A 26,651-nucleotide genomic window follows, 5' to 3' on the forward strand; every position below is an offset into this window, starting at 1 on the left:
TTCCAGAAGAGAACTGCAATGAAAGGCAGAGGGGGATTTGGTAACCCAAGTCATTCATATAATTATATGTAGGAAATTTGAGGAAGACAATATTTTTGGTACCAACTCCCTCATTGACCTTTCTCTATTGTCCCAATAATTAAAACATACAGTACAGTTCCTTTCTAGGAAATTATTAGGAAATTGCGGACCTGGAAAATGAAGCGTTACCATAAATAAATAAATTCCAGTTGTGAATGGTTGTAACAAATTCCACTGTTCTGTAGGCCTATATGGGGAAGTGGCTGGGGCAGGGTTGAAAAGAGAGGAAAGGGCCTCATGATAGAATGTTGAAATGGGCCCCCATGGGCCACAGAATGTCCCTGCCCTCACTCAGCTTGGACACCTGGGTAGTCAGTACCCCTACTGTCTACCCTTTTGGCTATCTCTCTATCCCAAATGTGAATATGACATGGGTCAGTGTTTCTTTAAAGATTGCAAAAAAAACATTTAATCCTGGATTCAGTCAACAAATTAAATGTCTGCTTATTGGGTGAAATAATTTGAATGATAACTTTCTCTTTCTTGTGTTGTGTCTCCAGATCAGGTATAAAGTGCAGACTCAGGGTCCGCCACCAGACCATCTGCTCAAATGTGGAGTCAAAAGCACAAGCTTTCTCTTCAGAGATACCGACTGTACCCAGCATCTCTGGATGAAGCTGCTTGATTCACTGATTGATTGTCTTCCAGTGTTATGATGAGCCTGACCTCTGACAGTGAGAGCCAGCAGGCCTCTCTGAAGACAAGGAAGAGGCTCCATGTTGATGCTAGACAAAGTGGCAACTGGTAGGTGTTGTGTTGTATCATCTCACTATACTGACTGTTCAGAGGCAAAAGATTCTTAACAAGCAAACAGTAAACATGTTGTCCCTCACCAGTGATGTAGTTCCACCCTTGGGTCAGTCAGTGATTGCTGAGTGTACTTGAAATATGAGTGACATTGTATAAGCATTTTGGTATGGGACAATGAAAGGACAGATTGACCATATATTTCTGTTGCCTACTCTTCTCAGAATTAGGCTTACAAGTTATATCTTGAAATGTAGTAACTGCAATTGTCCTGTTTTTACTAAATACAGTACAAAATATAAGAACTACAATACGCAATAAATACAATCCATACATTACACAATGTACACTACAATACAATTTATAATACAATATACAATATAACATACAACACCAGGAGCATGAGTGTTATGAATAATATAAATGCTAAATGATAAGTGATATATGGTATTGCACAGTAGGTAAGTGGTAATATGATATAAGTAGTCAACACTGACTGAGTGGTAGTGCAGTGATGAGTGCAATAACAGTACAACAGTCCAACAACTGTACAATAACTACAGTGTCTTGTGGTTAGAGGTTTGCCCAAAAATTCTCCATTGACTCTCACTTCAACACATCAACCCAGTCTGATGTCTCCAAGTGTGTAGCGTGTGTAGACTATTATGTTACCTATGATAACTTTAACTGTATTGCTTTACCACTGAGTCACCATTCATTGTCCCCCATATTGTATGATAACTTTAACTGTATGACCTGCTTTACCACCCCATTCATTGTCAATGCTGCCCCCTAGCAGCACAAAGTCAACGTTACAGTGTGACTAACTAACGAACGAACGAACTAACTACGACGGAGATCAATCCATAGTCCGCCCTTTGGTGGGGGACAATAAGCTTTGATCTCAGCAGGAGCTCAAGCAAGAACAACCCAAAGTACAAGAAGAGGCGGCTCATGTTTGGATGTGGGGAGGACAGACTCAGGTAGGCTCAGCTTGTGCACATCTTGATGGTCTATTCCTTTCAAAGTTGCCTTCAGCTGATAAGCCCTCATGTAGTAGGGGTTATGCAGTTGATATACCCTCAACCAGTACAGGTTATGGCATGTCCTCATGTAATATGCACAGGCTAAGTGTTCTTGGAAATGCAGAAGGCCAAGGCTGGATTAGGCAAGCTCACCAGCAGAGAGGACCCCTCAACATCCTCTATATGTTTGCTGTACCTACACTTCCTACACCAAGGAGCAGAGGGACTGCAACAGCAATGATTGGGCAAACTCTTTCAGGCATGACTGGACATGCCACATCTTCCCCTCAAGCGGCAGTGGGGGACAAGTCCACTTCTCTCTGCCCTTCCCAACGCAGAGATAGGAGAAGAGGAAGTAGTAGAAGTGGTAACCACCAACGGGGGAACAGCCCCACTGAAGACGCCAAGACAGGAAACATCTGTGCCAGCAAAAGAGGAACATCCCAACAGCTGATCGAGAGAGAATCTTAAGAACGCCCCCTTGAAGGATCCAGCTCAAGTATGTGTTAAGGACATAAACAAATTGAGTGAAACTGATGGTACTGATTGTGATTATGGCTTTACATTTGAACCAGATCTGACTAGAGTAGGCATTGGGTTAAAGGAACAGTGAGCAATCATGTAATGATCTAAGGAATTTACTTAAGTTTAGGTACTGTTACAAGAGGAGCTACTCGGTGGCTGTTACCTGCCTACCTGCCTTGCAAAATGGGAAACTCTGCTACCAGTCCCAGCCAGCATTAGGAAAGGATAGAAAGATATGTTCCTCATGTAGAAGGATGTATGCCTATCTATCTATGCCTGTCAATCCTAACATGACAGTACCTTCCTAAGCGTCCTTTGGAGGACGAAGCAAGGATGAAGTGATTTGTGGTTGTAATCAAGATGTAGGCTAATCCCATGAACTATAGCAATCAACTGTAAATGGGAAGAGAGAAAACGTATAAAAAGTCTCCAAGTCAGGGAATTCAGAGAGCTTCCACCTGACATCCGTTCCCTCCAGATCAAACAACAACCTTGCTAAGGCAAATTATTGTTGATTGTCTGTTTTGTTACACAGTATAGTGTGCAAGCTTTTAAGAATAAAGATTATTAAAGATAACTGGTCAATCCTATTCCCTGAGATGCCTAGTTTTTCACTTTGAGAGATAAGTTGGTGCACAGTTCCTCCTGCCAAAAAATACCATCAGCAGTGTCAATCCTAGTTACTCCATGACTATACATCAACAGGCTGGCCAGGGTAGCCCTGTCTCTCTAAAGGCAATGGTTACTGAAGTAGTGCTGAATGTTAGAGGGGGGCGGCAGATTAAACAAGTTACTTCAGCAGGAAACATTCTGGATAGTGAAGTTAGAAGCTACATATTCTAGTTTGAACGATGATATTGATTTTTCCCTGTAACTGTAACTATTCAGCAGCTATTTATCCACAAAGACAAAGTTGTCATTAGTTCAATGTGCTGTTTCTCACTCTAATAGTTGAAAATTATTTGTTAGTTGAACCCAAATTTTTAAATTCAGGAGTTAGACTGATAAATGTAAATTGGCAGTGGGAACTCAAACTTAAATTCTTAAACTTCATTTCAGAGTTATTTCAACTTGAATAAACTCCAGGACAAATAGAATAAATGCATAAAAAGCAACACACAGAATTTGGTCTAACTTTTTTTTACAGCCATTATATTATGCTATCAAAATGAATCTAAGAATGGTGTTTCGAGGTGAATATTCTACATGTAGGGCCTTTAAGTAATTGGCTGTAAAGCTAAATGGCTAGCTAACATTTGTTAGCTGCGGCCTAATTACATGTGGTGGCAACATAGGCCTTGCTAATATTACCCTGTGGCCATATTACAATATTAACAAATGTTGGCAATTGACAAATGTTTACAATTTTTAAAAGTCATTTTAAAAATTGGCTTGTGCTGATGCTCTTGGGGGCTGTGCAAGCTGTGTGATTGTGGTCTATTTTCATTTCAGTGTGTAAAATAGGAGATCATTTGACATCTCAGACATGTAATCTTCACATGGTGTTCCAAAATTACACTGATTTGTGTAACTGGGGTACTATAATTAAAACGTTGAAATTTCAGGCTATAACTGCTACAGTCCAATTTTGATGGAAACCTGGAGGTATGATGCATATGCTACTTCCTGACCCAGTGGGTGCCTGCATCATTCATGAAGGACATGTTTCACTTTTCTAGTTAGTTGCAGTTTTGTGCCTGGCTGTACAGGTCATTTCTCATTGGGTTTAACTAGCTTAACTGATCAATAATGTTGCTACTGCCATGATCATAAACAGTCACAGTAAACTCAAATTTATATTAAGGCATACAATTAAACACAGAATGACAACCACAGCAATTGAATCTCAAATTCAATTATTCATCAACTTCTACCTCATGTATTTCTCTGCTTTCCCACTGCATATTTGCAGCCAGATTTAATGAATTCAGTAGACTCAGTTAGAATCACTTGCAACATTAACAGTGAAACACCAAAGCATGTTACCAAATGAGAAAATCCTATTCAAAACATTTACAAGCCATGTGGCCTCATCCTAGAGTTTCAACTGCCTCCATTACTCAAGCCAACAACTGAGTCAGGACAAGGCTGAAGTTGGAAAATGCAGTGGAAGTGTTGCAGTCAACAAGGAAGCCAGTTTGTCAAACTACTTCTTGATCACAGCTAGAGGCAGCCAGTCTGAGTGGAATAATTCAGTCAAAGGCCCAGTATCAAAAACAAACATGCCAGTAAGTACAAAGCAAAATGATTTTATTTTCAATTGACAAAATACAGGAGTCAATACAAGGACTGACAGTTGAAGAAAGTCTTTGAGACACTGTTGTAATTCCTAAGAGAAAAAAAAGAAATTAGTTTCCAGAGAATTTAACTTGCTAGACAATTGCACTGGTCATACAAATTCAAGCAGTTAAAGACCATATCAACTCTCCTTGTGACCATAAAATTCATCAGCAATACCAAACCTGGTGAGGGAATGAGCTCCTTGTTTAGTCAACCAGATTGTCATTAGAAATGACAGCTGTCATTGTGCTATACATTTAGATAATGGAAAATTATCAAGAATCACTCACCCAAGAGAATCCACGTGGGTGACAATACCTTGCGTTTAGGCAAAAGCAGGTTAATCATGGTATCTAGGCTGTTGGGACAGCTGTGGCCTTTGTGGCCACTTTGGCCGGTAGAGCACCTGCGGCCACTTGGGCCGGTAGCTTGGCTGCTTGGGTCCCTGTGGCCTCTGTGGCACCTGCATGGGCTGGTAGCTTGGTTGCCTGGGTACCTGTGGCCGCTTGGGCCGATGGCTTGGCTGCTGGGGCACCTGCGGCCGCTTGGGCAGATGGCTTGGCTGCTGCGGCACCTGTGGCTGGGGGCCTGGCTGCTGTGGCACCTGCGGCTGCTGGGGGCTAGGCTGCTGCGGCACCTGCGGCTGCTGGGGGCTAGGCTGCTGCGGCTGCTGGGGGCTAGGCTGCTGCGGCACCTGCAGCTGCTGGGGGCTAGGCTGCTGCGGCACCTGGGGGCTAGGCTGCTGCGGCTGCTTGGGCCAGTCGCTTGGCTGCTGGGGGACCTGCGGCCGCTGTGGCTGGTAGGTAGGCTGCTTGGGCCGGTAGCTTGGCTGCTGGGGGACCTGCGGCCGCTGTGGCTGGTAGGTAGGCTGCTTGGGCCGGTAGCTTGGCTTCCAGGGCACTTGCGGCCGCTGTGGCTGGTAGGTAGGCTGCTTGGGCCGGTAGCTTGGCTGCTGGGGCACCTGTGGCTGCTGGGAGCTAGGCTTCTGGGGCACCTGCGGCTGCTGGGGTACCTGTGAGCTTGGATGCTGGGGCACCTGTGGCTGGGAGCTAGGCTTCTGGGGCACCTGCGGCTGCTGGGGTACCTGTGAGCTTGGCTGCTGGGGCACCTGGGGGCTAGGCTGCTGGGGCTGCTGGGGGCTAGGCTGCTGGGGCTGCTGCTTGGGCCAGTCGCTTGGCTGCTGGGGGACCTGCGGCCGCTGTGGCTGGTAGGTAGGCTGCTTGGGCCGGTAGCTTGGCTGCTGAGGGACCTGCGGCCGCTGGTGCTGGTAAGTAGGCTGCTTGGGCCGGTAGCCTGACTTCCGGGGCACTTGCGGCCGCTGTGGCTGGTAGGTAGGCTGCTTGGGCCGGTAGCTTGACTTCCGGGGCACTTGCGGCCGCTGTGGCTGGTAGGTAGGCTGCTTGGGCCGGTAGCTTGGCTGCTGGGGCACCTGTGGCTGCTGGGGTACCTGTGAGCTTGGCTGCTGGGGCTGCTGGGGCACCTGTGAGCTTGGCTGCTGGGGCACCTGTGGCTGGGAGCTAGGCTGCTGGGGCACCTGTGGCTGCTGGGGCACCTGTGAGCTTGGCTGCTGGGGCACCTGTGGCTGGGAGCTAGGCTGCTGGGGCACCTGTGGCTGGGAGCTAGGCTGCTGGGGCACCTGTGGCTGGGAGCTAGGCTGCTGGGGCACCTGTGGCTGGGAGCTAGGCTGCTGGGGCACCTGTGGCTGCTGGGGGCTAGGCTTCTGGGGCACCTGCGGCTGCTGGGGTACCTGTGAGCTTGGCTGCTGGGGCACCTGTGGCTGGGAGCTAGGCTTCTGGGGCACCTGCTGCTGGGGCCAGGAGCTAGGCTGCTGGGGCCAAAAGCCAGGCTGCTGGAAGCTAGGCTCCTGGGGCACCTGTGGCTGGGAGCTAGGCTGCTGGGGCCAGGAGCTAGGGTGCTGGGGCACCTGTGGCTGCTGGGGCACCTGTGGCTGCTGGGAGCTAGGCTGCTGGGGCACCTGTGGCTGCTGGGGCACCTGTGGCTGGGAGCTAGGCTGCTGGGAGCTAGGCTTCTGGGGCACCTGCTGCTGGGGCCAAAAGCCAGGCTGCTGGAAGCTAGGCTTCTGGGGCACCTGCTGCTGGGGCCAGGAGCTAGGCTGCTGGGGCACCTGTGGCTGGGTGCTAGGCTGCTGGGGCACCTGTGGCTGGGAGCTTGGCTGCTGGGGCACCTGTGGCTGGGAGCTTGGCTGCTGGGGCACCTGTGGCTGCTGGGGCACCTGTGGCTGGGTGCTAGGCTGCTGGGGCACCTGTGGCTGGGTGCTAGGCTGCTGGGGCACCTGTGGCTGGGTGCTAGGCTGCTGGGGCACCTGTGGCTGCTGGGGCACCTGTGGCTGGGTGCTAGGCTGCTGGGGCACCTGTGGCTGGGAGCTTGGCTGCTGGGGCACCTGTGGCTGGGAGCTTGGCTGCTGGGGCACCTGTGGCTGCTGGGAGCTAGGCTGCTGCGGCCAGTAGATAGGTTGCTGGAGCCAGTAGATGGGCTGCCCGAGCCAGTAGATGAGCTGCTGGGGCACCTGTGGCTGGGAGGTAGGCTGCTGGGGCACCTGCGGCTGCTGCTGGGAGCCTTGCTGCTGGGGCACCTGGGGCTGGGAGCTGGGCTGGGAGCTAGGCTGCTTGGGATAGCTCAGTTGGGAGTGAGGTTGTGAGACAGGTTGCCACTTATATCTTGGTTTCTCAGGCTGGTAACTGTTTTTAATGGCATCAGTGTCAGAGGAGCTATGACCTCCAGAGGTGGGTTCAACTGCTGGTTTCAATTCATTGTGAGGAACATAACCATTTGGAAACACTAAGCTTGAACCATAGCTAGCGAGTAGCTCATCGCTCCATGACAACTTCCCTCCAGTGTCAGACCCACTGGAGACAGGCTGGTAGCCTGGAACAGGTTCTTGAGAATCGCCATGTTTCTGAGCATAGGCCCCAGATCCAATACTGTAAGCTATAGAACAAACATGTTAGTTCATACATACAGCCAAAAAACAAGATTGCTTTTTACGGGATATTAATCTCACCATTTGTTTGACACCTTGCCACAGCAAACAAAGACAACAGCACCACCCTTGACAAGACACATCCATAAGTTACTGTATGACAGTTAACGGTTTCTTAAACATGTTGCATTACAAAACAGTACTTCAAAAATGTTACCTTAGGAAAAGGCCCATGGCTTCAGCCACAACTGCAGACTGATGAAGTGACAAACCCAAGAACCTCCTTCCAGCTCCTACCAACTCACAGAACTAGACCGGTCATAACACAATTGATCAACTCTGCCTCTTTTTAAACTGCCCCTTCTTTCCTCATTGATTATTGGAAACAGGTGGGAGTCTTAAACGAGGGGTGTGGTTAATTATTGGACAGGAGAGGTTCACTGCATATGAAATGCTGCCATTGGAAAAGGCTGGTATCTCATTTTATTGAGGTCATAGATTTTCAGCATCTTATTCCATGAACATGGGTTTGTGTTGACAAGCCAAAAGGCTTGTCCGATGTGCACTGCAAGGCTTTAGTCAGGATCACCTCAATCGGGTCCAAGACAAGACAAGGACAAGGTAGATTTGAATTAGATTTCAGACCAAGGTCATGACTAGTCTTGCTCAAAAAGACAAGAACAAAACTATGACTAATTAGGTCAGAGTCCCAGACAAAACCAAAAATTTACCAAATTTACCTTGGTGGGCATGGACCCAGAGACCTGGTGGGACTTTATAGTTTTTCAAATTGCCTATAGTCCCCCAGGGAGAACCTGGGGTGCCCCTACAAACAAGTAACATGGGAAAACCCACATGTGAAGTCAAAGCACTGTGCTTTTTGGACACACATTGGATTTCATATCTCAGCATTTTTTTCATGTTGCACGTTTTCACGTTTTTTTTTTTCTACATGTTACCATTTTTCTTCATGTTTCCATCTGCCATCACATACAACAATATTTGTTTCACTTGTGAAAATGTAATTCCCAAAATGGTTCCAAAACAGGGAGAACCAGCTAAGGAGGGGAGCTTCTGAGGCGGCCGACCTACATTGGAGGCGGCCGAGCTGCACTTCTGTATGTGACTGTCATCGAAACTTTAACTTAAACTTCAACTCCAACACCAGAGAGGCACCCAGGCAGGAGTGGAGCATCTCTGCTCTTGCAACTTTTAAATAAGGAAGAGAGACTTGAACACAAGAAATCCGTTTATAAGGTTGTATGATGGATTTAAGCCTGGCATTCGTATATTTTCCAACAAATTAGGCACAGTGCATTACAGCTTTATTTTCTTACTGAAAGTAGTTTGCCTTAAACTTAGCCTTAAACTTATGGTACAGGAACTTCAGTATCATCCTTGGTAACTGGAACAAGGTGAGCAGAAATGAACCTGAGAATGACAACAGTGACACACCAGAGGGAAGCAAAGGTGTTCTGCAGGTAGATGAGATTTTGCTGGAATAGCTCCTCACTGGAAACACACCATCAGCACAAAGGTGTACAGGGAGTAAACCAGTGTGGCCATCAGAAATGCTTACTTGAAATTGAAAAGTGAATAAATGAATGGAGTCACTTCCACAAAAGCAGTTTTTGTGTGGTCTCATGATGCATGCAAGCAGAAGGCGGAACAACAGTTGCAGGAGAGCAACACTCAGGCTTTGAAGCCCATTAGTAGCATTACTAGTCATCAAGATGGTGCTGTTAATGCCAATGAAGCCAACAGATCTTTGCAAGATTTGATGTGCATGATTTCTCAGCTGAACACAAACAGACGGTGGCCTTTGCAGCGGGCATGTGCTTGAGTAGGGGCCAAGCCATTTGTGCATTTTGATTTGTTGTTGTTATTCACATTGCTGAACAATAGAGGTCAGCATTGAGGCTGAAAATACCCTTTAACCTTTCAAAAAGGTGCCCACTTTGGCAGTTGTTCTGGTGGGAAAGTAGACTTCTTCTTGTTTACTTCTCTTGCCATTTTGGAATATGTGTTTATCATAGGCCAGGTCAGGCAAGACTCCCTCTCTCTCTTTAGCATATGCACTGTACTGCAACATTTACATATATCTGTGATGGCACTTCAAAAGGGCCAGAAAGGTATTTTCATATGGGGGAAACCTAGTAGTAGCCCCAATGGTGCAACAATATTTATTAATTCGATACAAAGTTTTGTATATACACTGTAGCAGGAATTCTGTGATTTTGAGTGTAACAAATATTCCCACCAGCAGGCTGCGCCATATCTTCATCTAAGCTCACTGTGTGTGACTGTCAGAGTCTGAGTGTGGGTCAATAATTAGGTGGGTGATAGTGATATAAAGGAGGAGTTTGATTGATTCCACAGGTGTCAACAGGCTTTAACATAGAGTTGTCAATGTCAGACAAGTAGACTTGATGGGATTGCACTCAATAGGAATACATTTCAATATTTATTTTCATGAGCTACAATTTGAGAGGTACAGTATGAGTGCATTCACTCATCAGCTACTCAATGTCTGTCTGTGGCAGACATGAAGTTGTAATGGAAATATACTGTAACATGAAACACGATATAAAGCAGAAAAGAAAAAGGTACATTCATTTGTAGTCTGTTCAACAATTAATACATTTCATAGTCTGCCCCCCGACTGTAGACTATGAAACCCATGTTTAGCAAGACAACCTCAACCAATCATAATGCAGCCAAAATGATGCTGCCACAAATTAATTTTCAAATAATCCATGTCCCAGTAAGTACTGTGATACTATATAAATTGCCAAAAGAAAAATCCCTGTACATTTATTTTACTTACTACAAATAAGGTGATTCTGAAAATAGGATAGGAAAATCAAATACTAAACACATGTGTGAAATGTTCTTGTTATGCAAAACAACATCCATATTTTTTATAACTTTCACATGCAATTCTAAAGTAATGAATCGTTCAGTAATCAATCAATGAATCATTATGACAATGGCAAGGCGGGAGTCACTCCTCCTCCTCCCCTTCCTCCTCCTCCTCCTCTTCTCCTGCTCTTTGGGAACTCACAGATGAAGAACATGGCGAGTTCACACTCGACGCGGCCCCAGGTCCCGGTGCTGAGCAGCTCCACGCAGCTGGCGTTGGTGGGGGGCGACACACTGGGGTTTAGCTCCTCCCCTTGACTCCAAGCTGCGAACCCCCGCAGAGGGCTGGAGTCTGCATACACATAACCGCTTGCTCCATCCTGAGGACAAAACACAGGTGGGAGATAATAATAATACTTAGTATGTACCTCATTAGTGAAGAAAGTTTCAACAGAAATTGGTTCTGGTGTGAAAGAGGCCGAGTTAGTTCTATACTTTGATGAGTGCTTCACTTTTGTTACGGCTGTATGTGTTCCCTGTGCTGTTTGTCCCTTTTCCTCTCCTGTCTCTATAGCTCTGCCCAGGTCTTCTACACCTGATCAGTCCTCAATGAGGTGCACCTGGGCCAGGAAAGGAAGTGGTTAAATGCTCTAGGCTCCTGTTCCAGGGAGAGGCTTCTGGTTTGCGGACTGCTGGTCTTGCTGCCTCTCAGCCTGGGATTCTATTTAGTGTTGTTGTTGTCTTTTGACGGTTGTTTGTAGTCTTGATTTAGTGTCTTGGTTGTTTTGTTTGTCTTTATGTTAATAAATCCCATGGTTTGGGTATTTTAAAAGGTGTTGGTAGAGTTTTATTTTGGGTCAATGGTGGAGTGTTGTTCGCCCCATAGGGCCGACCAAGGGTGGGGCGTAACAACTTTGATGTGGAATTTTGAAAAAGAGAGTGTCGCTAACATATGATGAACGTGATTCTGCATCCATGCAACAAATTAGTTTATCACAGCAGGAAAAAGGAAAAGAGGGCAGATAGGACAAATTACTTCAATAACTCTGATATCGCAGAATTGTGTCCTCCCCTTTTAGAGTATACTTAAGTATAAAAAGTATGCTAACACTCTGTATTCTAAACTGTCAATGCTTACTCAAAACAGAAATTACTTGCATTACTTATTACTGATTCGTTATATTGCATTTCTGTTACACTTCCAAAACAGGCAGTTGCTTCTTCTCTTATCTTCCGATATAAAGACAGCTCAATTACCTCACTTGTTCCCAATTCATATTGTTTGAGAAAGCAGCATAGACATAGTCTAAAAACATAACAGCTGTACACTTTTACTATAGAATTACATATTATATGCCTGTTGTCAAAAACTTCTTGGATAATTCAACTTGAATCTGATATTAAGAAAGGGTAATAATGAAAGTAATCACTAACCGGAATATCATTATGGAATTTTAAATAGTAATTCATTACATTATAAGGAGAAGTAGTAAATTACTGCAATATGTTACTGAGTAATATGTTACTACCCAAGACTTTTGTGTGTGTGAGCATATGTCCACCTTCATCATCTTGAAGGTGGACATATAGACCCTATAGTTACTTGATCTGGTCAACCCTAGTGTGCATGTGTGTGTGTCTATCCAGAAAGCTTGCATTCTGCTATAGACCCTGGTACCACCTGCCTGGTTGGCATATTCTCCTATGAGTTGTTGTCATTTGTTCTGGGCATGCTCATGATTCTTCAACATTTCTGTCATTCCGTTTCCCCCAAACAACACACAGCTGACCTCCCTTTAAGACCAATAACAGCCACCTTCTGCAGTATGTAGTGTCCACTTACTGTGTCCTTGCCCTGAGCCTGCAGCCCGATATAAACTGTGGTCAGTCCCGCATGACTGACATAGTCCGCTATGAGGCGGTTGGTGTCGCTGGTCTTGGGCATGGCCAACATGCCTCCTCGGAGCTTACAGTTCATCGAAGCCTCTCTGAACCTCCTGGGCTCCTTCACCAACAGGTAGTACCTTTCTTCTGTCTCCCTCAGCCCTAAGATGACTGGGGAATCACAGGGGAAGGGAGGGGAGAATGGAGAGAGGGCTGCCAGACTTAAAACTACTCACCATTTAGCTGTCATTTTCTCACTTTTGAGCTAATGCTAGTCACTTGCTATCACTCAACATAGAGTATACTAAACCAGTGGTTCTCAACATGGGGTCCAGGGACCACCAGGGGTCCTTGAGGGGGCTCCAGGGGGTCCCCAGCAAATTGATGAGTTGTTAGAATTCAGCATTATTTCATTTACAATAAGTTAAAGAATGTAGAAGAATGACTGTTTTGATCATAGTTTCACTGTTATCTCTCTACCTGCAATACAGATAGTCTTGGAATTCTGGACAAAATCATATCTAACAATAAAAATAATTTCAGATTTGGGTCCGAGAGACAAAATCTCATCAAATGGGGGTCCATGGCCCTAATGTGGACTAAATTAAGGGTCTTTGATATGAAAAAGGTTGAGAATCACTGTGCTAAACCACACAAACCATACCGTTCAGGACATACCATTTTTTACAAACTTGACAGCATTCCTCAGCTTGCCTACATTGACGTCCAGTTGTCCAACCACCTTCCTGTACCTGCCACAGTCACATGTGGTGCCTGGTGGATTAAACAAGGGTTAGCATATGATAGTATAAAGTAAAGGACATAATAGTCACATCCATGATAGGTTGTCAAGTACTAAACTCAATTTACCCACTTTTTTATTTGAGTTAACCTATCTTTTTAGGTTCATAGTAATCTTCATTAATCAATGTCAATTTATAGATGAACTGTACACCACAGTAAGTAATCTCAAATTAATGCAATGTATAGGGTATTTTTTGGAAAAAGCATAAAATGGTGGTTTTCTGAAAATATAACAGACTTCTATATCGTGGTTGCTTGCCTTATGGTGATCACTGACATACTTTACGCACCTCTTTATTTACCAGCATACCTGCTTACAAAGAATATACCTACAAAACATATAGTTGTTAAAATTGTTGTGATAAATTCTTCTATAGGCAGGTAGGTCCATCCTGACCGTTCAAAGTTAACTGTCTGTCTTAAGTGTCTGCTTCAAAATGTAAAAACTTTTGAGTCAGTCTCAAGTCTTGAGGTACAGTATCCAGTCCAGGATCAATTTAATATCTTAAAAATAGCTAGGACTTTTCAATGCAATATGGTTTTAATAGGATAAAAACTTGGTAAGAGCATCTTGAGTTTGATTTCTAGAATCAGTTTCAACTTCAATAAATTCAATCATTCCATACAAATTCAGAAAACAGAATTTAAATTCAGTCGTCTGCTGGAACAAATCTCATCACTTTCAATCTAAGTCATTTACACAAACACAAGATCTCAAGTCAAGACTTTAGAAACCTTTTCAAGTCATCAAAGTACAAGTCAGAGTGAAGTTCCAAGTCTCCAGAACCCAAGTCAAGTCAAGTCAAGTCTTCTCTTCAAGCATCAAGTCAAGTCTCAAGCTATTAAAATTGTATATAATTTTATTGGACTATAGGATTTAAATGTACTGATGTACTTAGCTGGAAGTGACTCACCTGGTTTCCCTTTTAAACCAGAAGGTCCATCCAAACCTGCATCACCTCTGTCACCTACAGTACAACAGAAACCACTTATTAGACACTTCTGACAATCCAGACACATGTGATCCCGACAATACTTTCTTTGTCTTGTTTATAACTGCCTCAAATATAAATGTAATTGTATTAACATCATGGCATCAATGAATATCCACCAAGTTACTGTTTCTTGCCAAGACTGCAGTTACAAAAGATTACTACTAGATGGCAGCACCATACATGATACACAACATTTTACATTGGACTAGATTTACTCAGGTCAGGTTTTGTAACACAGATCTAATCTTTTCAGTTATCAAACCTGAAAACATAAACTAGCAAAATCCAGATCTTGGTTAATTATTATTGTCAATGTATAAATGCAATGTAGATTTTCCAGAGTAAGGAAATACCAGTCAGTACTTCAGCCTCACCGTTGAACTTAACCTCCCCAACTGGCAGTTGCAAATTTAGGGGAAGTGGGCTGCAGTACAAACATCACCCTTGGTTGGTTTTGTTTGAGGAAGAGTTAGAAGAGTGAAATATTGTACCTGTATAACCTGACCAGCCTGAGGGATTTCTTTGATACTAATGTAATGTACAGTTACAGTTTAGGCCACAATGACTTGAATACAAGCAGCAGAACAACTCAGCATTCACACATCAGCATCGTCATACAGTCATTTTATTGATAATTGGGATATTAAGCTGGCACAAGCAAGGCATCCCAAATGTAAAAAAAAACTATTTCCCTGACACAAATGTCTAAATATTGACAAATAAGCAAAACACTGAGATTCCTGGCCTCAGACATTAGTTATTACCACACTCCCATTATAGTAGCTCATTAGGTCATTAAACAAACTGCTGCCAGACAGTTTGTGTCCATCTCATTACTGGCACAGCTTGCAGTACAATACCTCTAAACAGACCTGCTGCAGTCAGTTGGCTGCGTTTCCATATGAGCTCACTCATTAGACACAGTTTTATGGTTCATAGTTTTAGATACACTATCCCTTTTGTCTAAGTCTATGTGAAGCTCTATAGATAACGGATGTATGTATAGAACTGTACGTGTATAGAATTAGAGCAGATAGAACAGATACCTCTCTGTGTGTCACAGTAATGTTCGTTACATTTCAGATGAACACCAAACAATTTTGCTGATGTTGAAAATGAGCATTGTTTCCCGTGTGAATAAGAAAGCCTCAGAAAGTGTTTGGCTTTGGTAACGCATCCGTCTCATGCATCACAACATGATCAAAAGTTCTGCGTAAGAGAAAGTGAATTTTAGCTTGTCATTGCCCTAAAATGTCCCACAATTTTTTTTTTCAGGTGTTTTATGAGCTTTGAGCTATGAGCTCTCAAGTTCCAAGCAGAATCCAATCGTGTGACATCACTTGCGCTGCCTGAAACGGTTGAAAGAAACATTAAACATGGAGGTTACTGGAAAAAAAAAATGTAAATATTTAATAAAGGTACGGGAAATATGACTGCCCATAAAAAAAAAAAGATAAAAATTCTTTCCATCATCCCAGGCACTGCAACTACATGACATCAGGATTGTGTTTTCTTTTATCTTTGGTGGTGATAACTCACCTCCTAAAACATAAACCAAACATTTAGGAAGCTGTCTAATAAGCATAAAAACAACCTAACGACCACTTTGGGTTGGAATTTCTCTTGAAGTGTACCAGTCAAATTTGAGCAGGAATGTCCTTTCTGCTTATTCTAATTCTCTGTGGGTGGATGGTTATGCAGCAGTCCAAGCCGAGGAGGCCTAAGGCAACCTGAACACTGATGGAAACAATGCTTCTCTTCCAGGGAATGAATGTTTACCTGAACAGACTTTCTGTTGTCAATACAATTACATTTAGATTTTAGGCAATTCGAAAGTCGTTCTGTCCTGCAGAAACCTCATATCTCCATTTCTTTCGTCATTTTTGTGAGTTTGTTATAGCTGACAGCTGATATTCTCATCCACAGGTTGAACATGCTTCATGAGCCAGGTATATGGTACATGCATATATGTAAAGAACATATATGGATGTCAATGGGAAAGTTAACCTGTCTTACACAAAGAGTTGTCTTTCTGGAAATACATGGTTTTTACAGGACACTGATTACTGGAAATGCTGATTACTGTATACTGCACTGTATACAATGTATATGAATCAGTAATGCTAATGAATATAGACATTGCCTATGTTTATGCTATAGGGTTAATTGGAAGAGGTGGAGACTTTGGCGCGAGAGAGAGATAATGTTTACATTATAAATTCATATAGGAGGTTATATGAACTTTCCAGGGATTCAACCGATTTTCCATTGTTGGGATACCTTTGTCTCCCATAGGCCCCGTCTTCCCCGTGTGGCCCGCCTCTCCTCGGAGCCCTGTCTCTCCCGGCGCTCCTGGAATAGAACAAGAGAAGGAGAGAGGAGAGGATGAGGGGAAGAAGAGATGAGAGAGAGAGAGGGTGAAGAAAACCTCATCATCGATCCGATCTTACGAAGCGATCACGGTAGAGATCATTGTGAAGTTTAGATCACTTTATGGTTACTTCTCTCATTCTGGCTCTTCATATTTGTACAATTATTACCATTTATCATGGCATTTCTCATCATTTTCCTTTCGTTTTGTGATTATTTTGTTATTTCAAAACCTCGTCAATTACATGTTCCCAACATCTTTTAGAGATTTTCTCCGCTGGTCCCGAGGGTTTCTTCCGACCGTCTCCCGCACTGTTTTGCTCCTCGACTGACACTGTTATTATTATTTTGTGCCAGTAAATAAATTGGGGGAAAAAATGATGATTTATGTCGGGCACTAACTAAAGTAGTTTGTGTTGTTGTGCCAGTTTGGGCCTTGAGGAGAGACTGAAAGTGAGCATTGTTGCAAGGGTTGGACAGTCTTTCTAAAGGGAATCCAATACACATTACTGATTACCTGCTGCAAAATGCAAAATGTGTCATGTAACACACTTCTATAGTCAAATACAGTGATGTAGTCTTATCATATTTAGTTATTTTTTGGATTTTGCATAGAATGTGCAGTCACACAAACAATGTATTCCAATTCACAGAGTGCAATTTGAATATTTTTTGACAATCATCCACATTGATTATCAACCATATTTTAAGATGTGGCGAATTATGATATAAATCTAAAGGCTTTTTTGTGATATCTGATACTAACCCATAAATAATCACAAACTGTAATCGGTTACTCCTCAACCAAGGCATTTTCATCCCGTTCATTATTCAGTGTCATTCATGTTACAGAGCGAGAATATGGGAGAGAGACGGAGAGAGAGTATGTGTGTGTGTGTGTGTGTGTGTGTGTGTGTGTGTGTGTGTATGGGAAAACTACTGAGACGACTGAGGCGTTCTGCCAGGACCTGAATGAGTATTTCCTCAGGAAACCATTCAACTGCAAATGGATGGCGTTTGAAATAATATGTGACGCACTGGAGAGCCCAGTGGCTAGAGGGATTTGCCCCACACACACACACACACGCACACACACACACACACACACACACACACACACAGTCACCTATTCACTACCATTCCCCTCTCTCTCATGTTGTCTTTGTACTTGTTGATTTGTGAGAAGTGTTGGCGGAAGGTGTGAGGTCTTATGGATTGTGTGAGGTCTTATAGTCCCTGCAAAGCTCTGGCTTATGGGTAATTTCACTATTTCGGTGTAATTTTTATGCAATTTTAGTGTAATTTTCTGCTTGAATGCCTGCGATTGAGCATCAACAAGTGAATATTTTGACAAACTGACCTCATACGGAGAAACATGAGAACTTCGTGATTATAGGTGTTTGCTTTTTGCCGTATGAAGAAATAGGGTGTATTATATTAGACCGGTTTCATCTATTGAGTCCAATAGACTCCCTCCTCCTCCTTGTTTTCCTCTGTGTCTATACACAGTGATTAATGTGATTTCCCAGAGCCTGCCAGTTTAACCGTCTATCTAAACCTCCAGATAACAGTCCCTCCTATCACTGCACTCTCCTCTTTATACGGGCCAACCCCTTCAACTGGTGTAACGTCTGGAATCTCCAGCTGCCGCAGCATTTCTCATTCTGATCAGAGCGCCCCGAGGCACATTTTAAACAAATCTCTAGGAATTCCAATGCAACTCACAGTGGCGGAAATATTTCGACATATTTCCAATAACAAAGTATTATTATGCAGAGCTGCGATAAATCAATACTTATTGTGGTGTGACAACTCTGACAGTTTTTGAAGATAATTTATGTGGCATTTCTGCTTAGTATATAGTGAAATATAATAGGAAAGATTGTGGAAGGGGTTAAACATGTAATAAAAGGCCTTCAGATTTGAACCACAATGTTGCAAATACACAGCTACAGCTTTGAAAGAATTGAGAAACAGAGCTAGATGAGCTGCTGAGAAATTCCCACTGCAACTTTAAGAGCCGTTCAAATTCTTCAAATGTGCAAATCTAGGACAACCGCTTGTTGACATTAATGAACTGTGAGCAAGAGGGCTGTTTTCGTTGCCCACCGTGCCTCTGGAAGCATCATTAACAGGCAAGTATTCCCGTTTTATAACATTCCTAAATTAAGCGACTGTTTGACAGTTCCTGTAAAAGGGGCCTGAATTAAAACGGGGAATACATGCGTCACCCCTGCTGAGCTGCTGACATAATGCAGCGCGACGACATCATAGGAACCTGTGTTCATGCCTACGGTAAGCACACACACACACACACACACACACACACACACACACACGCGCGCAGCAGACCATAATGATCGGGTTCGCCGTACTGCTGAAAAGTCGCCTCCAAGTTGAAAAGTTGAAAAAGCAGACGCCGGGGTTTATTTATTTTTTTCCTTTTTTCACCCCTTCCTTTTTTTTTTTTTGGAAGTGACTCAACCGATCCTGGCGTTTGTCTCTCTCACACTCTGATGAGAGACGTGTGTGTGTGTTTGTGGAATGGGGTGTGTGTGCGCAGCATCTATGTGTGAGCGGGGAGGACGTGTGTTGGTTGATTTGCGTCTATGTGTGTCTGTGTGTGTGTGTGTGTGTGTGTGTGTGTGTGAGGACCTCTGTGTGAAGTGTATTGAATAAAACAAACATCTGCCTAGAGCAAGAGGGCAGCCAAGAACCAATGCCTGCCTGGTGTGTGTGTGTGTGTGTGTGTGACTGTATGTGTGTGTATATCTGTCTGTTTACACACCTATGTATCTACCTGTATTTGTGATGTATGTGTGTACATGTGCATCTGCATGCCTCAGTGTGTATAAATGTGTGTGTGTGTGTGATTGCGCAGACATCTGTGTATATTATATGCCTGGCTGCTCGTCCAGCTAGTCTACCAGCCCAGTTGGAGCACATATGGCGAAGCGGGACGCCACTGCTTTCCTCAGCAGCAATTAACACGTCTGCTTCCTCCAGAGAAGCACAAGCTGTCTGTGTGTAGCAGAGCAGGACAGGCCTTTTCTATCAAACACACAGCGAAGGAGAGCAAGCTGTCTGAGGCTGGGAAAAGCAAAACCGTGTAACACCAGAATCCAAGTGTCATGCAGGGAAAGCAAAGCAAATCCCTCTGTCTTACTCCTTTCAATTGGTTGCAGCTCTTGTAACGTCTGTTGGAAGCATGATCATAAAGAGACTAAGTGTAGGATTGTAGGAATTATGGATGGGATAATATATAGAAATTCAATATATCGCGATACAAAAATGTGACGATACGTATCGTGGGGCAGAAACATGAATGGTGATATTAGCTCTATTTTATTCTGCTGTAGGAATCCCAAATGAGACGCTTGACCATCACAGTTTCACAAGCTCTCCATCCACATTATATTATTTACACTTTGTAATGACATTTTTAAATTGTTGTTTACATTCTAGCGAGCCAATGGCATCGCTAGAAAGATTATGTGGCTCAGAAATAAACAGAATTCTGCACAGACTTTATTGTCTTTGAACTTTTATTTATTACATTGCATCGTGGTTGTATTGAATCGTGAATCGTGAGATAAGCATATCCTCCCATTCCTAGTAGGAATACATTTCATGTGGGTTACATTTACACGCATTTATAATTAAATGCACTTTAAATTGGAAAGAAACTTGTCCAGAGCCCAAGTAAACTGTGGTATCAAATTTGCACCAATTTGACACAAATTTCTTGTTCTCCTTTCTGTTTTTAAGGGAGGATTTCTGACAGCTTCTTTAAACCTCAATGCCACCTGTATCCTGGCTATACAGGTGGCATTGAGGTTTCAAGAAGCTGTCACCTTCCTTCTTTTCCACCATATCATCTACTTTTTGAAAACCAGAAAAAAAGCAATTTACTAATTAAACGTGCATATTGTGACAATGGGAACAATGGCTGGACATTGTGGATACCTGGAGGTCCTGGTGGTCCGGTCTTGCCCAGCTTCCCTTCCTCTCCCTCGTCTCCAACCTCACCTTGGTCTCCTTAGAGGGAAAGAAGGCACAATAAATGGGAGTCTGAGTGCGTGCGAGTGATTTGTAGACTGTGATGTACCCATAAACAGCACAGTGCGGTATGTTTTCCATTGTGCTTTGTGCACAGTTCAGTTCAGTAGGGAGTTCGCCAGAAGCATGCTGGTAAAGCACCTGAATATATACTACTGGCCTGCCTGCTCAGGCTTAAATCTGCACATTCCCATACACTATTAGTATGAATAGAGTGTCAAAGTGTGCTAGTCCTTCATTCAAATCAATAGTAGGCCGAGAGCTGTGACAGCACAGTACTTGTTTTATAGATAAACCTTGATGACTCTTTGTTTCAGTGTAAGTACACTAGTGCAGTGATTCCCAACCTTTTTCATATCAAGGACACCTAATTTAGTCCACATTTGATGAGATTTTGTCTCTCGGACCCAAATCTGAGAATATTTTTATTGTTAGATATGATTTTGTCCAGAATTCCATGACTATCTGTATTGTAGGTAGAGAGATAACAGTGAAACTATGATCAAAATAGTCATTCTTCTACATTTCTAATTGTGTTAAGTTTTTGTAAATTAAATAATGCTAAAGTTTAACAATTCATCAATTTGCTGGGGACCCCCTGGAACCCCCTCAAGGACCCTTGGTGGTCCCCGGACCCCACGTTGAGAACCGCTGCACTAGTGAGTTTGGGTGTGAGTCATTGTGCGAGGCTTTATAAGAATGTAAGTACGACTGTAGTGCAAGTCTGGGTGTGAATTCTTGTATGATTGCAAGTTGATTCTTAATGTGCCATTTACACAAATATTTATTTTCGATATATGGATACTCAGAGGTGGAAAGAGTTGTGAAACATACAAGTATTTGTCTAGAGTATTACTCAAGTAAAAGTAAAAGCGCTGGCTCTCTTAAAAGTATTCAAGAACTTGGTTACTTTCAAGCAAAAATCATTGGCGTAATTATAGCTGTGAAAAGCACAGGAGGAGGAGGAGGAGGAGGTCCACGCAGCCCATGTGGCTGAAATAGCACTTGGCAAGAAATGGAGAGAGAGAACATCACCAAGTGCCCATTAGAGCTGTAATTTAGCCCCTAGTCGCCGATGCCAACAGTGCTTTGTATCTAGTCTCCACTTTGAAATGAAGGATCGAGACGAGCCGCTCTATATTAGCCTGGAGGAATACTTAAGAAAATGGATTATCTAATTCTCCAGGCTGTGTAGGCTATGAATTTTTGATGTAGCTTTTTTGACCACATATGAAGCTTATCATGAGTTTTCACATGATATGCTTGTGCTCATTTCACTTGCTAATTTATGTGCGGGACAAAAAGTGGGTTAATGTGCATTCCAAGTTTTCTGCCAATTTGAGATGATTTACAATTTTAATATTACAACATTTAAATTCAATATATTTTTGACTATGATCATCCAAACTATTTGGATTAGTCCACATTAAACAAACTCCTGTAAATTCTAATAATGCAGCCTACATATTCCAGTAAACTAATCAGTTTGGACCCGTCCTATATTGGAAACACTCACCCGTTTTTCTGTCTAAAAAGACTTATTATTAAGACTTATTAAAACTTATTCAAGTTAAAATACGGGTAAATATTTTACAGTAGAAGTAAAAGTACTTTTTAAAATGCTCAAAAAAGTAGCGTTACTGGAAAAACGTTTATAATATTTAGAGTAGTTATGATTATTATGGATATACACAATACACAAAGATACGAACTTGCACGTCGACACATTCAAACACACAGATGTAATTGCACACACACACACACACACACACACACACACACACACACACACACACTGGCCGATAGTGTCTTGGATGAGTCTTGTATAAATAATCAGTTCAGTTCAGTAGCAGCTGTCTAAATACACACATTCACAATGGGGCTGACTCCATCCAATGGAAAACTAACAAAACCTCCTTGTGGTTCAGTGTGTGAGTGTGTGTATAAAGTATGTGATGGTACTGTTGACTCTGTGCTTGTGTTCCCACCAGAGGTTACCTGTCAGGTCAAATGGACTTAAAGGGAGTACTACTACAGTATAGTGTAGTATATAGTATAGGATAGTATAGTCTATAGTATATAGTATAATATACAGGGCAGGAATTTCACGGGGGCCATGAAGGCCATGGCCGCCGTGCCCCCTCAGTTTGGCCTTATGCCCCTCAAAAAATTATATGCTCTGAGGCCACAGTGGCCTTGATGCCCTGCCCGCACTGCCCCCGCTGATTTCGCCATTTTCTCCTCTGCCTCTTTTCTGTCAATACGTTTTTTAGACACCAGTGTCTTTTGCTGAGATTCTGAATTTTTATTGGGCAACATCAAGTGAAACGTTGCGCACATAACCAGTGGTGGGTTCGATTTCGAGCCTGGTATGAACCTGGTATGAACCTGGTATGAACCGGCTATTTATGACGATAGTTTGACACAAATCTAGCGCCGGCCAACCAGGAGACTTAATCGAACTCATCCTGATGTGCCAATGCCGCAAAGCTGTGACTGAGTGAACTTCTTCTTCAACTGTTATTTGAACATTATTTGATACTGTATTTGATGGCCTTGCTGCCCTGGCATTTGGCCTTTGAGCCCTCAAAAAATTGACAACACCAAAGGCCAAGTGGCCTTGCCCCTAAAATGATGAAATTCCAGGCCTGATAGTATAGTAAAGTATAGTATAGTATATAGTACAGTACAGTACAGTATAGTATATAGTATAGTATAGTATAGTACATAGTTTAGTATAGTATAGCCTAGTATTTAGTACAGTACAGTACAGTATAGTATATAGTATAGGATAGTATAGTATATAGTATAGTATCGGATGGGATAGTTTAATATAGTATAGTATAGTATATAGTACAGTACAGTATAGTATATAGTATAGGATAGTATAGTATACAGTATAGTACCGGATAGGATAGTTTAGTACAGTATAGTATAGTATAGTATAGTATATAGTACAGTACAGTACAGTACAGTATAGTATATAGTATAGGATAGTATAGTATATAGTATAGTATAGGTTAGTATAGGATAGTTTAGTATAGTATAGTATATAGTACAGTACAGTACAGTACAGTACAGTATAGTATATAGTATAGGATAGTATAGTATAGGTTAGTATAAGATAGTATATAGTATAGTATAGCATAGTATAGTATATAGTATAGTATAGGATAGTTTAGTATATAGTATAGTATAGTATATAGTACAGTATGGTATAGTATAGGATAAGATAGTTTAGTATATAGTATAGTATAGTATAGTATAGTATAGTATAGTATAGTATAGGGTAGTATAGTTTAGTTGAAGAGTTAGGTAAGATCAGAGATGTGGAGAGGAGAGGAAAGGAAAGGAAAGAAGAGAAGAGAAGAGAAGAGAAGAGAAGAGAAGAGAAGAGAAGAGAAGAGAAGAGAAGAGAAGAGAAGAGAAGAGAAGAGAAGAGAAGAGAAAACTATTCACAACAGGACTTGGTTGTTTAACCAAAATAACACCAATATAATACAATGGAGGTAACTTAAATGTGTCTTTCCATGGTACCTGAAGTACATCTTTCTTCTGCACCACGTTTCTTCTACATGTTCACATCTTTTTGGCTCCCTTTTGAGCCAGATCTGAAAGCCATATTTTTCACTCATGTAAATGGAACTAAAAAAAAAAAAAATAAAGAAAAAAATAATGAAGGTTACTGTGTAGTTTATTAGGTCTGTCTGTTGTCCCAACACAGTTATTGCTGTCTGAATCAGCAGGGGAACAAGCTACTGGATGTCGTAAAAGAGAAAACACACCAACGGGAGAAGACTGTGGGGTAGAGTGCTGGCTAATAAACTGCAGGACATTACATGCTTGGCACCTTTTTCATCAGCTCTCTAATCCCTCCCCAGTCTTGTATTTTGTCAACGGGATTTTCCAGGGAGCTTTGTAGTTTACACACTTACATTGACCTTCGTGTTTTTGCCATTTAGCTGACACTCCTATCCGTTTACAATTAAGTGCATGAATTGTGCATGAAAAGTGCTTGAATTCCTGTATCTCCGACATTACAAGCAAACAATAGTAAAGACTGCAAGGGCCAAAGTCATAGCAAAAGATGAAACAGATATTTCTGTTTCCCTAGAATAAAGAAACTTTGATGACTTTACGTTAAATCTATATAGTTCAGTTCTTGGACTGGTCTATACAATTAAAAATAATATAGTTCATTTAAAATGTAAAACAGAAAACACACAGCCTGAACCCATTCCCTCTGGTGGTGGTTAAATGACATGTTTGATGCCTTGTGAATATCGCATTGGATGGGTTTGTGTCACCTTGTATTTTGTCGATGGGATTTTCCATTGAGAGACAAGCCTTACCTTTAGCTCCAGGTAGGATAGAATTGGTACACACTTCTGTGGAGGCGTGCAGGCAGTTGAACACAGCTGAAAACACACCGAATACCAACAGCGTCCTGCTGAATCTTCCCGTCATCATCTCCCAAACCGGTCCAGCAGAGCATCAGCTACAAAGGGACAGTTAGGTTACGGTAATCACTGACATGTAGAGCTTGGAAAACCTTCCAACGGCTCCTTGATTTGTTTTTAACGGGTGGTTGCTATGTGTGCTAGCCAGAACATTGGGAACACTGCTTTAGCTCTGCTCTCTCTGTCTAATTGTATAAATGTGTAACGGGACTGGATGAGAGCAGCACTAATGAGCATACAGAGCCGTGCCATTGTTTATAGAACACACATACAGACACACTTGAACACACACACACTTAGATAAAGACACACACACACACTTGTTTACAGAGTCTTATCATTCACTTGTCATGATGTCAAACAACACTTACCAGATTGGTTCATTCCTCCGTCTCTCTTGCCTCTGGAGTCTCTGACTGTGTTTAATTGGGTGTGCAATATATAAAACCACATGATTTAGATAGATACAAAAGAGGGAGATCAATGGAGGAATAGTAATAGTCAGTCATTCATTTTATTTGGTGGCTTAATCCTTTTCAGATGGACAAGGACTTTGACTTTGGGGATTGCTGCACAAGTACACACTTCTACACATACTGTACATTTGAGTGAAGCAGGGCGGTACAATACAATTCAGGAAAGTGAAAATGAGTTGTTAGTGGGAGTAGTAACATGTCGGTTGTAAAGTGCAATTTGCAGCCTTTAACACCATATTACAGTTAGCATAGTCAGGATGAGGCTGGTTAATGATGACATATTGGCTGTTTCATTTTCAGCGCATCCACTGGAAACCATGATAAATATTTACGTGGAGATTTTACAGTCTGTGTAACGTCGGACACGCCTGACTCACAAAAGGACAGAGCTGTTTTCTTATCAACAACAAGGGAGTAGCGCCTCGGGGCCTCCCTAATTTTCCTCCCTTCTCCTCCTCCTCCTCCCCCTTTCCTCTTCCACCCTTCTGACCGCAAACCAGCGAGTGGGAATGCTCACACACTCACACACAAAGAAAAACATAAGCACAAAAACACACATACGTACAGGCGTGCATACATGTATGTGCACCCACACACACACACATTGAAATGCCCACATACACACACACGAGACAAATGCACAAGAACAAAAATGCATGCAGCACACACAGATTCTTGCATAATTGCATCCTCTGGTTTGTCACTATGGGATGAAAACATACATGGATTAGAGGGTTTGGAGGAGCCTGAGGGACAAAAAAGAGAGAAACGGAAAGAGAGAGAGAGAGAGAGAGAGAGAGAGAGAGAGAGGGATAATGAGAAAGAATAAGACAGAGGAAGACTGAGAGAGGAACAGAGAAGGATAGGAAGTGAGGAAGAGAGTGCGGTCGGAGCCACATGTCTTGGCACCAAGAGGGTTTCCTTGTCCCAGATTTATGCTTGCTGAGATGTCTTAAGCTCTTCATCAGTGGGAGTCATCAGGGACATCAGGGCGCTCTGGCCTTTGAAGTGCAGGGAGGGGCCGGTCTTATCAAGAGATCGCTAATTGAAAGAAACAGAGAGATTCGTCTTAATCAGGCACGGGCTCTTGTTGTTCCCCCGAGGAAGTGAGCTGGCTGGTCTTCACTTTGAACGGGGGCCAT

General features: G+C 42.7%; 2 protein-coding genes across 2 annotated transcripts; both read right to left on the minus strand.

Moving 5' to 3' along the window:
* Nucleotides 1-4,998: 4,998 nt before the first annotated feature.
* Nucleotides 4,999-7,571, minus strand: LOC139662765 (uncharacterized). Its single transcript, XM_071541472.1, has 2 exons — nucleotides 7,527-7,571; nucleotides 4,999-7,281 (listed from the first exon to the last, which is right to left on the minus strand). The coding sequence occupies exons 1-2, from the start codon at nucleotides 7,569-7,571 to the stop codon at nucleotides 4,999-5,001; spliced, it is 2,328 nt and encodes a 775-aa protein (XP_071397573.1).
* A 3,009-nt stretch (nucleotides 7,572-10,580) lies between these two features.
* LOC139662766 (collectin-10-like) lies at nucleotides 10,581-25,047 on the minus strand. Its single transcript, XM_071541473.1, has 7 exons — nucleotides 24,926-25,047; nucleotides 20,481-20,552; nucleotides 16,425-16,496; nucleotides 14,064-14,117; nucleotides 13,024-13,119; nucleotides 12,305-12,516; nucleotides 10,581-10,841 (listed from the first exon to the last, which is right to left on the minus strand). The coding sequence occupies exons 1-7, from the start codon at nucleotides 25,041-25,043 to the stop codon at nucleotides 10,581-10,583; spliced, it is 885 nt and encodes a 294-aa protein (XP_071397574.1). The 5' UTR covers nucleotides 25,044-25,047.
* Nucleotides 25,048-26,651: the final 1,604 nt, after the last annotated feature.

Source organism: Centroberyx affinis, unplaced genomic scaffold, assembly GCF_046629955.1.
Source record: "Centroberyx affinis isolate AG114_WGS23_722 - 3 ecotype Tasmania unplaced genomic scaffold, CSIRO-AGI_Caff_v1 ptg003888l_1, whole genome shotgun sequence".
Taxonomy (NCBI): Eukaryota; Metazoa; Chordata; class Actinopteri; order Beryciformes; family Berycidae; genus Centroberyx; species Centroberyx affinis.